General features: G+C 48.2%; 1 protein-coding gene across 1 annotated transcript in view; it reads right to left on the bottom strand.

Moving 5' to 3' along the window:
• Window positions 1–14,111, bottom strand: part of SORCS3 (sortilin related VPS10 domain containing receptor 3) — a 560,208-nt gene that overhangs the window by 296,929 nt on the left and 249,168 nt on the right. The window contains exon 3 of the mRNA XM_006216335.4: window positions 11,088–11,187. Within this exon, the coding sequence (XP_006216397.1) occupies window positions 11,088–11,187 (100 nt within the window). The remainder of the gene's footprint in view (window positions 1–11,087; window positions 11,188–14,111) is intronic.

Genomic DNA, 14,111 nt, shown 5'->3' with positions numbered 1-14,111 from the left:
GCTCTCGGGCCACCAGCAGCTCTCCCAGCTCCCTGTCCCAAATGACAGTTCCACTTAAACACAATCCCTGACAGTGTGGGGTCCAGGCCTGAGGGGGCTGCACTCTCCCTGGGCCTGGCACAGTGCCCCCCACCCCAGCAAGGCACTCCCCAAATGCGTAATATCGAGACAGACTATCTGCACATCACCAAGAAGGAGCCATGAATCCGGACGTGCGGGTGCACAGGTGGAGATGGTGCTCCGTGGGTTTCAAGGCTGGAGGGGCTACCTGGATTCTGGAACCAGGCAGGGCTGGATGTGAAAATCCCTGTTTCACCAGTTCTATGTGCCTAATGGGGCTTGGGTGAAAATGGGTGGAAACTTGCATTGTGCACACTGCCCAGGACTGGCAGCCATCACTTTTCATTTATACTCCATTAAGTAAGAGAGAAGCAATCAATGGATCAGTGAGAAGGCACACAAAGCAGGTGGCTGGATAGAGGGAGAAACAGAAGGGATGCAGGGGAGCACTTTTTTTTTTTCTTGTTTCTGAAGTTAAAAGGACTTTGCCTAATGCTGGTTTGAGCCTGGGAAAAGTCAGCTTTGTAGACATGGGATCCTGGGACCTGGGAGGCACCACTGAGCAGAGGGGACGACAAAGAGAAGTTCATTTAACTGGTGTGTGTGGCGGCGGGGGGGGGGGGGGACAGGGAGGGGTCGCATGGTTGAGCATCTACTCTGTGCACTTTCTAGGCATTATTTAGTTCTTAGGTTGTTTTTTTACTCCTATTGTGAGCCCCATTTACGGATGAGAAAGCTAAGGCTTAGAGAAGGTAAATCATACATCCAAAGTGTGCTGCAAAGCTTTTCTCTCCACATCGTACCTCCTCACCAGGCACCAGGGAGGAACCAGGAACAGCTGGTTGGCTTCTAAACCGAACCTCACTCTTTCCCAACCCTGGCAGCCGGGAAATACTCACATTTCTCTCTGGTTCACACCTCCATCCTCTCTGGTTCATTTCTTTCCTCTGTTTGGTCTTCATTAAGACAGCCCAAGCCACTCCCCAGAGTTAGACTCTGCTGTGGAGGGACAGGGCTGGCTGTCTGGGCCTGCAACGGGGGCCCTCTGCATGGGGCTGCCAGCTCCTAGCTGGGCCGCCATTTGTCACTGAGGTCAGCGTCTCACTCTGCACTGCCGGCTCAGACCCCAACACTCAGGGACAGGGACTTGTCTGCTCCAAACCTGCCCTCGAGCCATTTGGCAGCCCCGGGAATCCCAGGATGCTCGCCCCTCATTACCTGGACACGCTCACCAGCAGAGCGTGTGCTGAGCGCTGACGTCTGTCATTCTGACCTTGGGCTGGTAATGGGGGGGGCCGGGCTGGGGGCGAGGCTGTGTGCCAGTAGTAATCTGTCTGCTTGGTTGAGCTCACCAAGGAAGAAAACAACAGAGTCGTTCCCGTCACCGGTTCTTTTTGTCACAGATATCTCTACCTCGGGGGCAGGGAGACCCATTTGCTATATAACTGAGCATCGGAACATTAGGAAGAACACATTACCCTGCCTTCACGAGCTCTTTGCAAAAACTGCTCTTGCCTGTGATGCTCAGAAAACACACCCAGAAGGTCTGGTGGGGGCAGGGCGGGGAGAAGAGATGGAAGAGGATGCTTAACACGGGCACCTCATCGGTCCAAGAGGCCTTTGTCAGCCCTTCCTGCAGACAGCTCTCATGCTCTCAGCCTCTGCTCAAGAGCCTGCCATGGCTCCCTGTGCCCTTCTGTGCTGAGTCCTATTCCAGCCCTGAGCTTTGGCGGGTCTACAATACCCAGCCCCACCCACCTCTCTTCCAGCTTGCCACTGCTACAGTCAATATGCCCCATCACACCGCCAAACCTTCATCCTGTCCCCTCCTTCTCCAAATCCCAAGCTTTCTTCCAACATCTGCCCCATTTTTGCCTCTGTCTTTCATCAGCTTTGATTACATCACAGGACCACATCTTTCTTCCAGCTGCCAGCTGTATTCACTCCTCCAGGTATTTCTAAAGTTTTTTGTTGAGCATCTTTATATACACAGAGATGCATGTGCACACACACACATACACAGAAAATCCAAACCAATAAAAATCAAATTAAAAACTAGGTGAGGCAAACAAAAGCCATGAAGTACAGTAAATGGCTAACATTTATTACTCAGCTTAAAATGCCTGGATAATCTTACTGCAAGTCATATCCTTATTTTTAAAAAATATGATCTACTCCATGCAAACCCCAAAGGGCACTTTGGAGAGAAGCCAGGCTATAGGTTTATATTCTTCCCATTTTCAAATAAAATGTAAAAGAAAAAAAAAACTAGTAATCATTTTAATGCGCCTTGAATAAATTCTTGGCCAGAGCACACTGCAGTAATTTACACAGGGGACCAAAGACACATACTTACTGAGAAAGGGACTTTGTGACTAAAGAGGGAATTTCCAAGAATTGCTCTAGACTCCTCTTCCTTTAAGTGATTAGTTTGAATTGAACCGCACTCCATCGTGGGTCACACTTGCAAAGGCAAATGGAAACTTGTAAACCAGTGCCTTTCCCATCATTGATCCACCTCTCTTCTGACTTCTCAACTTTGCTTTATTCTGATTTCTCAGCCCCTGACGAAGTCAGATACTTTCATTCCCCGGGAGTTTACTCTCTGGTTCCTTTACTGGACATACCAAGAAGAAAAAAGTTTGGACTTGGAATCAGTAAATGAAGAAGGTTTGGTCCAAGTTCTGTTCTTTTCCTTTTTTCACTCCTTCCTTTCACACATTTTCCACTGAACTCATCTCCCAAAACACTGCTCTAGCCTCTTGGTAACTGTTAATTTATGAGGCAAGAAAAACAAGGTGCTTGTGAATTAACAAGAGTGGGACTATCTCTCTCCGTCAGCAGAAAAATCAATCTCTCCCAGGCAGTCAGCAGGTTTGGTTTTAAAAGACAGGGAAGATGACTGAAAAAAAAGCAGGTGACAGTGTGCCTTCTGGACAGGGCAGGAAGAGAGGCTCTTTAAAAACCCAGGGTTCTGGGATCTGCATCCTGCCTCCAAGGAAGCCAAGAAGCAGGCGACCCAGCAGGCGGGGCCCAGCAGCCCTGCTGTCAGGACGAGGGACGCGGCTAGGAGCCGGCTCACAGGGGTTTCCAGTTTGACCACAAGGCCAGCTCCATCTGAAGAGTTACAGTCTTCCCCTCCCTTTCTGTCACTGGTTTACTCCAAAACAATACTATGGTTCTCATTTTATCTTATTTATGGTCCCAGAAGGAGGGGATAGGTCAGTGATCTTTTATACCTATTTTACAGATTGAGAAACAGAGGCTCAGACAATTTAAATGACTTTCCCACAGCTCAGGAAGAGAAAGGACTAAACAGAAATCCTGATCCCTTCCGCAGGGGAGACCCCCCTCTCATTTCTTTGATAGCCGTTCACCTCGGGCATGCTACTCAACCGCTCTGTGCTTCCAGTGTGCTACAGGCTGTCTAGATTCCAGACCCTTGATTTCTCTTCCAGGTGCATATGAAATGGGATTCCAGCCGCAATGTCCCTCAGGCTTTGAGACCAGAGAACAAAGAAGCTGAGGATGTTTGTACAAAACCTACAGCTATAACGCACATTCAGTGACAGGGTTGGGGGCATGTATTCCCAACTGCTCCCTGCTCGCATCCACCTTGGTACCCAGTTGGGGTTCGCCATCAGATCTGTGGGCTCCAGCTGCCAACTGCCCACGGGCTTGGCAGACAACACTGGACGAGGAGTCAGCAGACCCCGATCCTGCACCGGAGGCTCTGCTGCAAATCACTTCATGACCTCGGGCAAGTCCCCGATTGGTCTCTTCTGTTCAATGAGGGCCTGCCTAGACCGTCTCTGAGGACCCTTTTATCCCCAACATGCAGTGAGTCGAAGAATTAAATATGAGAGAAAGTGAGTTAGATGAGCACATTAGATCAAGGGGAGAGACCACCAGCAACCAAATTTGAGCAGGTCACCGACCTCTTGGTGCCAAACTTTCATCCGTTGTAAATGGAATAGTGATAGTACCAACATCATGGGTGGCTGGAGAAGCAGTAAATGAGTTAACTCACATAAAGCATTTAGAATAATTTGGGGTACATAGTAAAAATTAAAAAATACTAGCTGCTCTCTCTCCTCCCTTTTCCCTTCCCCCTCTCTTCCCCCTCCATCTTATTCCCACCACCATTATTATTATTATTGTCATTTTTATTATTATCATAAACACTTGTGCCCTTTGGAAACAGAAGTGAATATTAGCACTAAGAGGGACTTCTGTTACTTGCTCTTTAACATATAGCTCATTATGCACATATTCTGAAGGGAGAAAGCAGGACCCACAGAGATGAGACTACAGAAGCAGGTGGCCAGGAAGCAAGAAGTGTGATGCAACAGAGCTGGCCCCTTGCCTGCTATGGTGATGCTTGGTGTCCTCGCCCCCTGGGTTGCCAGAACAAATGCCAACAGCATCTCTAGCTCCCTTTCCTGGTGGAGGAGGGCTGTGCATGCCTGGATGAGGACGGTGATGCTTGTGCTGATGGACCCCTCCACTGTGCCATCGAGGATGCTGTGGTTCTGAGTTCTGCCAAGAGAGACAGCAGGTTGCAGGGAACCAGTCACCTCCCGAACAAGGAACTGTGACTCCAGAAGAGCTGGCCTGAATGGGAGGGCTTAGCGGGCCAATAGGTGGCCATAAAACCAAGAGCTGTGGGGATCATACCAAGGACCACCCAACTGGCTATCCATTGAGCCCAAAGACTACATGGTGGTCATCTAGACCACCTAAGATTGAAGGAGCCTCACAAAGGATAGGACCTAACCTTGCCACTATACAAACAGGGACATGGAGGCTCTGAGAGGGGGCTGGCTTATTCAAGATCATTCAGTTACTCAGAGGCAGAACCAGGACCAGAAAGATGTCTGCCTCTTTCTCCTACTCTAGTGGTCTTACCTTTAAATGACACGAAAGGTCCCTTTGCACCGCAGAACCTACTTCGTGATACTTTTGAGTCAAAGGGAGGTCTTTGCAAGCCATGCTCAGCTTCCTTTTTCTCTCACACAGATCATTGCATCACTGCAGGCCCCAGCAAGAGCAGCTTCTCTGTGCTAGCCTTCTCCTGTTGCCCCAAAGACTACTTTTCAAACGCCAACTTTCCGCTGGGAGATTTACTTACTACTCAGAATATGGCACGTGCATGACACCAATTGGAATACAAGGGATTGAAGTCGATTTGGGACAGCCTGCCAGACACCACACCCTGAACCCCACACCCTAGCTTATCTAAAACATTTCAAAATATAGAAGTTGCATCTGAAAATATGCAGAGAATAATCTCTTAAGAAAATCAGGAACTGGTGACAAAGATGGCGTGGCTATACTGAGCCCTCACTCTCACATGACAACAGTCATCGGAAGCTTGGATGACAGTCCCGCCGGGCCCCCATCTCTCTCTGGCATTACCTGCCCAGCCCTTGTGTGCATCTGAGTCTGAGATCCCAGGTCCATGCAGGTGGTTGTTTTCTGTGTGCATCTTGTCTGCCCATGTAGATTGCACATTTCTGAAAGCAGGAAGCTGCCATCCAAAATACTTTGCTCAGAGCTAGACACTTAACAGATGGCTTCACAGCCTAAAATTAGCCTTCCACATTCTTTTTTTTTTTTTTGCTTTGCTTTAGTGTAAGAGATTTTAATATCTGTGAATTGAAAGAGTACTACCTCAGAGCTTCCTCTCCCTGATCCTCCCACAATCTCTGGAGATGTGGTCAGGGAAAGCAGGAGTCCGAGATTTCAAGATTCTGTATTTTGTTTTGTTTAGAGGTTTCTCAGCGTATCAAAGCGAGCTCAGGGGTGATGCTGCCGTGTTAAGAGAATGACACGGGAATAACCAACATCCGACCACACACACAATGCTTCTTTAACAGCTTGACAGAGGCAGCCTGCTCATCGGAGAAATCTGATGGGTGATTCCCACTGTATTTCTGCAGGGTAGCCTGGAAGTAATTATCCTTCTCGCTGGTAAATCAATTAGGAAAGGAAGATCTAACACTCCTCCCCTCCTCTAAGAAGGTAATCCTCTAACACTAATGGGCAGAAAACCCAGGCACCAGAGTTCCTACTAACAGATGAAAGCACTTGCCTGGACTTTGTGTCGTGGGCAGGCCAGCCAAGCTGTGGCAGGTCCAAGCAGACAGCACGGCCTGGCTGGTCCAGCAGAGGTGAGTGGGGATCCTGACCCCCCGCTGACCAGGTACTTCAGAGAAAGCAAACGGCTCATCTGCCTGAGCCTCAGTTTTTTGACCTGACAAATGGGAATAAAACTACTAGGCTCAGGGGATTAACAGTGAAACTTAACAGAGGGTAGAAATGAATTTAGTCCAGTGCCTGGAATTTAGTAAGAGCTCAATAAAAAAAGTGTTTCTTCTACTGTGATGTCAGCCCTTACAGTCCTCCATCCCCACTCCATCCCTCCTCCATCCACACACACAGGCACACACACCTCTCTCCTGCAGCAATTTGATCGCATTCCCTGGCAGTCAGGATGGTCTATGTTCTCCGTTCACTGTTTCCAAATCTGCAGGTGGCAGCCGCTTTTGAGCCAGAGCAATTAGGCCATAACACGCCTGCATTTCTCTTTCCACTCAAAGATTTGTTCTCAAATCAACACCCTTGGTAGCTCAGTCCCTGTCTGGTTGAGGCACAAAGACTTCAGCCTGTTTGTATAAAGCACAACGCTGTTCAATGCAGGCTTGACCTTGGCACACGCCACTTTGCATGGGCCCGAGGACAGAGTCCCGCTGACAGTAGTGAGTTCTAGGAACCCAGGGGTGTTTATCTCCTGCCAAGGGGAGGGGAGGCTGTGAGCTGGAGCTCAGACCCCACCCCCTAGCAGAGCCCCTCCTCCAGGGGCAGACCTCACACACTTTGGGAGCTAACGCACTGCTCTCTGTCTTCAAAGTGCTGGGCTCAGACATCACCCAGACAGTGAGCTCATTGGCCAACGGCCAGCCAAAGACAAACAGTGAGGGATGCAGAATGCACACCAAATACAACTAGGGCAGGTCAAAGCCGTTAAAATAATCCTGATGCCACTGCACCACAAGGTGGTCTATAATTCAACTCAAGTAGCTCTCCGGCACTTCATATCAATACTCTGATTTGGAAAAAGATGAGTCGCTATGACTAGTCCAAATCTCAGCTTCCTTAAGGGAGTCCGGCATTGCCAGATGTACCCTAACTTGCCCCCAAATAAAAGCTCTTGGGTAGTCTTTTGCAGACCCACCATTTACAAGTAACACAGCCTGGTATGATTTGCACAGAGGTCATTACCTTGCCTGCCTTCTAAGGTGGCTGGGAGGGCTGGCGATTATAGAGAGAGAGTTCTTAAGGGAACCTTAGTATAGTTGATGCTCAATTAATGCTACCTAAGCTCACTGTACAGATGTTAACACTTCTCCTCTCAACTCAATGGCTATCTGCATTTGGAGATTTCATGTTGTCAGAAAAGTGTTAAGAAGCTTTGGGAATACCTACACTAATACAGGCACAATTTACTGTTTTACTAGGGGTAACAGAACTCTGATGTACTCACAGCCTCCAGGAAAGCAGTAGCCATGCGTTAAATAAGTAACACATTAGGTGGAAAGCAAGTATTTGGACAAGATTAGCTAGAAGAATCTGCTGGAGACTACTGCCACTAGCCGGTTGAAGATCATGGGGAGCTACAGATAATTTGGGTGCAGAGAGAGCCAAAAGAATCATGATGAATTCAAGTTGACATGAGACTCCAGATGACCATGGGTTTAAACTTCAAGACATATGTAACAAAGAAACAACAACAAAAACCAGTTGCATTACAAGGTCATGGGGGGACGGTACAGCTCGGTGGTTGAGCTCATGCTTAGCATGCTCGAGGTCCTGGGTTCAATCCCCAGTACCTCCATTTAAAAAAAAGTAAATAAATAAAAAAACGAATCCCCCCATTTTTTTAATTAAAAAAATAAAATAAAACCCAACATCATAATGGCCCAGAGCACTAGACCAATAAAAAAATAAGAGTATTTTCATTTACATCTAACTGTCACTTTGCCTGAGTGGCTTGAGCAGTGCAGGTCTAGTAAACCCGATACTCTGGTTAAGAGAGAGTCACCACGTAGCGTGTTTGTTGTCGTGTTCAGCGGCTCCAAATACAGGCAAACACACTTACAGTAAAATGAAACTGAACCTAAGTTTATCTCCGCTTGGATGATTCAGAAAGCATTTCAGGATCCCACAGTCCCTTTATGAAATTAATCTATATTGCTATTTCCAAAATAAATAAATAAACCCATGGCATTCATGAGCCTGTCTTTTTGTCTTTCCCTGAACTGAGTGAAGAAAATGTCCGTACTTTTAACTTTCTGGGTGACAGTGTCTCTTAGGTGGCATTTAATTGTGCTTTGGAGGTGGTTCTCAGAAAAGACAAGACAAAACAGACCTAACTTTTGTTAATTGGGCGATAATTCCTGTGAGGAACTGCTCCAGAGAGCCCATGGTCTGAACATCACCTCTGGGAAGGAGAAATGGAGGTGCCTCTCTGCACCAGTGGTCTCCAAATCCCAGCTGTACGTTCTTCTAACCCTCAGCATCAGCCTTATCCCGCCCTTGGTTTCCCACACGACTGAGCACCTCTAGGTTATACTAAAAAGAGGTAAAACAGTCAAGAGTGGAGAAAAACAGCAGAAGACCGAAAGAAGTGTCGTGATCAGTAGGAGTCCAACGGGCAACACACATGACAGATGACTACCGGAATGGATGCAAACAGGTGTGACCCTTCAAGTGCCACTTGGGAAAATCCTCACAAAGACAGGTGATCCACCACCTACATGAAGATGTGATTAATTCTTGTGGTCCAGACAGAGGTCAGAGATCATCACTGAAGGGCACCTGCCATCTATCAAATAACCACTCCCTGCTTCTTCCAGAGTGCAGACACCCACTGTGATTCTACGGCCCCAAGCTACTGTGGGGATGGGAGGAGCTTTAAGCTGGGAATTAACGAGACCAGGTGTCCATTCTGCTGCCAACCAGCCTAGCGCCATGGGCGAGGCTCTGTGGGCCTCAGCTTCCTTCTTAACGAAGAGAGAGCACAAAGGAAGACTTGACACAGACCACTGATGAGTTGATTGGGTCAAGTTTTATCATGTGTCCACATGGCCATGGCGCCAAGCTTTAATTCAAGGTCACAAAGCAACTGCCTCAAGTTCCCAGGTCAGGATTAGACCATCAATTCTGAAGCCCAGGGCTGTGACTGCATGGAAGGGGAAGGAGCAGAGCGTGGTCCAAAGCAAAGACACCTGGGCTGAGCATCAGACGTCCCATGCTCTAACTCTGGCTCCATTTCTTACCCGCCTCTGTGGTCTTTTCTGGCTTCAGTTTCCTTATCTGGGAATCGAGACTATTGGAATAGATGAAGGATCCTTAATCAAGACTCCACAGACACCTTGGGTCCACAGGTGGAATTTAAGGTGTTCATAAATATCTAAAAATTGTTTGCAAAAGTTTGCGTGTGGGGGCATGTTTATAAGAGGAGGCCTAGCACTTTAATCACATTTGCAAAGGAGCTGCCGTTCAAAAACTATCAACAACTGCTCGTACAGATGAAAGCTATGATCCCTTCCATCCAGCTCTAATGTTCAGTAATTCAAATAACAATATTGAGAAATGGGAAAAGGACAACCCTTTGGGACAAAGAAGAGAATGACTCAGCTAAAACCAGCAACAGACACCTAAACGGCTGTCTTGATCAGCAGAGTTTTGGCACTTGGCTGGGAGGCACAGTCCCAGGCGTGGGGACCCCTGGCGCTGGCTGGATCTCCGGGCATCAATTACCAACGCTGAACCAGGAGCCACCAATCCTGCTTCATCCCTTTGCTGAGGACAGCCAGGTGGGAGTGAGGAAAAGGGGTAGCTGGGCTGTGATGTTAAGGGTCTGAGTCCAAGTTGCCCTGCTTTGAGTAGCACAATCATGGTTCTAAGCCACAGCTTGGACTCCAGCAGGTTGGACTCCGAGATCAGGGACCTCTGCACACTGGGTTGAGGATCATCCCTGAGCCTACCTCGCTAAAGAAAGGGTTTGCAAAACCACTGGGGAATGCAAACAGATTGCAGAAGGAGAGCTGGGGAGTGCCATTTTCAGCATTTAAGAAACTCTGAAATGGCCTTTTATATCGGTGGTGTGTTTACTGGGGCCAGATCAGCCTAGTTTCTAAACAGCAGTACCCTCCTAGCTGGGGAAAGAGCACCTCTCCCCAAAGCCAATATATTAGAAAGCATTTCATTTCTAAAACCATTCACCACTCCACGCAACTCAGGCCCCCTCTTCCCAGTAGGTCTCCACGAGCAAAGTCTGACCTCATACAATTTCAGTCATGTCCTGGCTGTTAAGCGGAGAGGAAAGACAGAAAATCAGAGGCCGGCAGAGTCAGTTGGCTTCCCTGTGCCTCAGAATGAGCTCTGGCTGGATCCAGTGGAAGAATCTAGGAGCTGCCTATCCTTGGCAAAAACCGACTCCTTGTTTACATGGAGGGTTCTGAAAAGAGACCAGCAAAAAGGAGGCTGCAGGAGGACTCAGCTCTGGGGTCCAGCAGTCCCATTCTTAGATTCTAGGTCTGTCACTCACCCTATTACTTGTTACTGTCTGCCTTCAGGCTAGAAAGTCATGTAATCTCTCTGAGCTTCAGTTTCTTCATCTGTAAAATGGGGACAGTAGTCTTTTTTGCCACATAGATTCATAACGAGGATAAATGAGATACGGTATATAAAGCACATAGCACCGTCCGTGGCACAGAGGAACCCCTTACATAGTTATATACTGTTACTGTTGTGAGTATTAATATTATTATTATTACTATTGTTACCACTATATCAAAGCAGGTGTTAGAACTACAGTGTCTGTGGCACTCTTGGCATATAAAACGGGCAGTCTATCAGCAACGCAGTGGCTACTGGTTTTTTTTTTCCCCTTAACTCCTGCCCTTGGCCGCCCGCCACTCCGCAAGGAGTGCTTAGGACCCACCGACCCCTCCTCTCACCTTCCTTTTGTTGGTAGGATTGACGTAGAGGTAACTGAGGACAGTCTTCAAACCCACTTTGTCATTCAGCTTTTCATAGGTGGTGCCATAATCCGTGGATCTACAGATAAGAGAGAAAGAAAGAAAGGAAGAGATTGTTTTACCAAATGGGGAATTGTGTTTAAAGGGGAGCCCGGCTCTCCCTCAACCTGCATCTTTGTTCCCAAATCACATGAGTGCTTAAAAGTGTTCTTCAGAGATAAAAGGCCCCATTAATTTTGGAAGAGCAATTAGACTAATGCATCTGCTCACTACCTGAGCTCGCTCCCCTCTGCTCCTGGCCTTTCTCGGAGACCTACTTTCCGGCCATTTGTGAGGCTGTGCAGTGAAAGGAGCTGCTGGAGCCCGGCTGCCTCCCACACTCAGCTCTCTGGTCCCCCGCGTGGTGCTGCGGACAGAGGCACGAGTTCCCGCCTGGAGCTGTGCATGAAGACCAAGGGGAGAAAGGCCAGACCTTCTCCTGAGGTCCCTGAGGTGCAACTGACTTCACACTCCTCCACTGAGCCTGAAGCCTGGCAACCCTCAGAGAGGCAGGAAGTGCTGTATCCAGGAGCTTGTGGGGTCCAATGGCCAAATCTGGCAGGACTGGTGGAGAGTCTGATGTTCTACACAGGAGAAAAAGCCCGGGACATGGACTGCAGCCAATAGCTCATCGTCCCAACGAGCCTGCTGGCTACCTGCCCCCTCCACTGAGTCTAATTTCCAGGGCTCTGATCTTATACCAAGACCACAAGTCAGGGCTCAGAGAACAAAGGCAGACCAAGCGACCCACAGGTCCCTTCCTCTCCATCCCACCTCTCCATGATGGAGCAGGGAGAGCAGGCACCCAACAATGGATTCAATTAGCCAACCTCCCTGCGGCTCCCACCTCACTGCCCCAACCCCCACGCCACACGTACCTCCCTCCGCTTTCAGATCACCAGTACCATCAGGTTCTCACCCCCTTTCTGCCATCGCCTTCCTTGGCTAAACTCACGAATCCTTTCCCATTAGAGCTTTAGACATCACAGAGGCCACCTCATTCTCTCTATGGCCAAGTGACCTCATGGGTGCCTCCATTCCATCTCAAATCTCAGTTCCTGACTCTGGCCCTGTGTCTCCCCTAGTAACTACCTGCCCCTGCCTTTTCTGTCATCCTTTACCCACCTTCTAATACTAATCTGCTTCTGCCGTGGCCCAAGCTTAGCTTCACAAGTCTCATGCCAAACTCTGTGATGACCCTTAAGAAAAATCCCCATCTCCGTCCAATTTGGCTAATTCTGTGTCTCAGGCCCGGCTAAGTACCCACCCTCATCTCTGCTAAGGTTTCCCTGGCCCTTTTCCCAGTCACCACTCATCTCTCCTCTGCACCAGAACAAAGGTCCCCGTCCCTTACACACCCAAGGCACATGCTGTGCGTGACTATTTTAGTCTTTGATATTGTCATGATTAGTTTCCTTACATTCTGTTTCCCCAACCACAATGCAAGCTGGTCAAGGACAAGGAACTTCGGAATACACTACCGGGAGAGGAAAGAACACGAACCTGGGGCTTAGCTAAGTCTGTGTTCCACTCCTAGATGGGCAGCTCCTGGCTGCGAGACCAGACGGCAGTCACTTAACCCACCAGAGCCACGGGCTTCTTATTTGAAAAATGGGGACAATTTAACCTCATGAGGCGTTTGTGAGGATGCAAAAATACAACCCATGGGAAGCCTCCTAATAGGATGTAGCGGACTGAAATGTCAAAAAATAAATGAAAATACAAAGGACGCTCACTTCTCCTTTCTCCGAAATAGAATCAGGCCTTGAACATCATACGCATTCAGCACATTTACTGAATAGACGAACCTCAGTATTTCTAATCCCTCCCGAGGCTACAGGCCCCATATGGTCATCAGTTATGCTAACTTTGATGATCAGCCACCCCAAAACGGACTTTTTATCTTCTGTCTCCTGTCTACCTGAGGCACTAGGAGTCACTGCCAATCAGAGGAAGTCTTGCCTTTATCTCTCGAACCCAGCTCAGTCTCCAAGTCTTAACGATTCTGTCTCCTAAGTAACGTAGGCCCCTGATCTTTCCATCCTCATTCCAATGTGTATCACCACTTCTGCAACAATCTCCCAACTGGATGCTCCTCTTCTACTTTCTCCCCCTCCCATCAATCGCCATGCTGTCATCAGGTTATATTTCAACTGTGCAGATCTGTCCACCTCCCTTCCTGGTAGTAACTACCCACTGCCTGCACACAGTGAAGCTGTAGCTTCCAAGCTTAGTCTTGTAAAATCTGGCTACACCTTCACTTACTAGACCATTTCTAGTCGCTTGCTCCTCTGCCCCTGTCTCCCCAGCCTCACTAAACTCTCCTGAATGTCATGCATTTTCATTGCCTCCATTTCTGGCATATCATTTCCTTCGCGTGAACTAGCTCCAACCCCTGGTTCCTCTACTCGGTAAATTTCTCTCCAACCTTCACACTCTGCTCCAATATCACTCCCCTTCCAACTTCCTCCCTGGGAAATTAATCACCATTTCCTTCCTGTTCTCATACTACCTTGTGAATATTTCTATTCCAGCATGTATCCCATTGTTGTGACCATACTAGTTTTATCCTGGGACCTCCTCCTTGACTATACCTCCCTATGGGCAAGAACCATTTCTCATAACAGCCCCAACGCCTTGCACCATGCCTGGTACAAAGCAAATGTTGAACGTTGTGATGTTTGTATTGCTTTGTTTTGTCTTTCATTTGCAAGAATGAATGAAGGAATAAACTTGTCCAAACGTACTCGTGAGTTCTTGGCCAAATACTAACGTCTAGCGGCAACTCAACACAGAGCCACACCTAGGAAACACACCTGACACGGGAATGCCAGCACAACTTACAGACTGGTCAGACCTAGCAGCGTCGGATGCCACAGATGGATCTAGAGTTCACTCACTCACACAAGCATTAAGGCTAAATGACCAGTCACCCTGACCTCCTACCCTACCCAGGGCAGGGGA

This window comes from Vicugna pacos, chromosome 11 (assembly GCF_048564905.1).
Source record: "Vicugna pacos chromosome 11, VicPac4, whole genome shotgun sequence".
NCBI lineage: Eukaryota > Metazoa > Chordata > Mammalia > Artiodactyla > Camelidae > Vicugna > Vicugna pacos.
The sequence above is the reverse complement of the archived record's forward strand: the minus strand, read 5'-3'. Positions and strand labels throughout refer to the sequence as shown.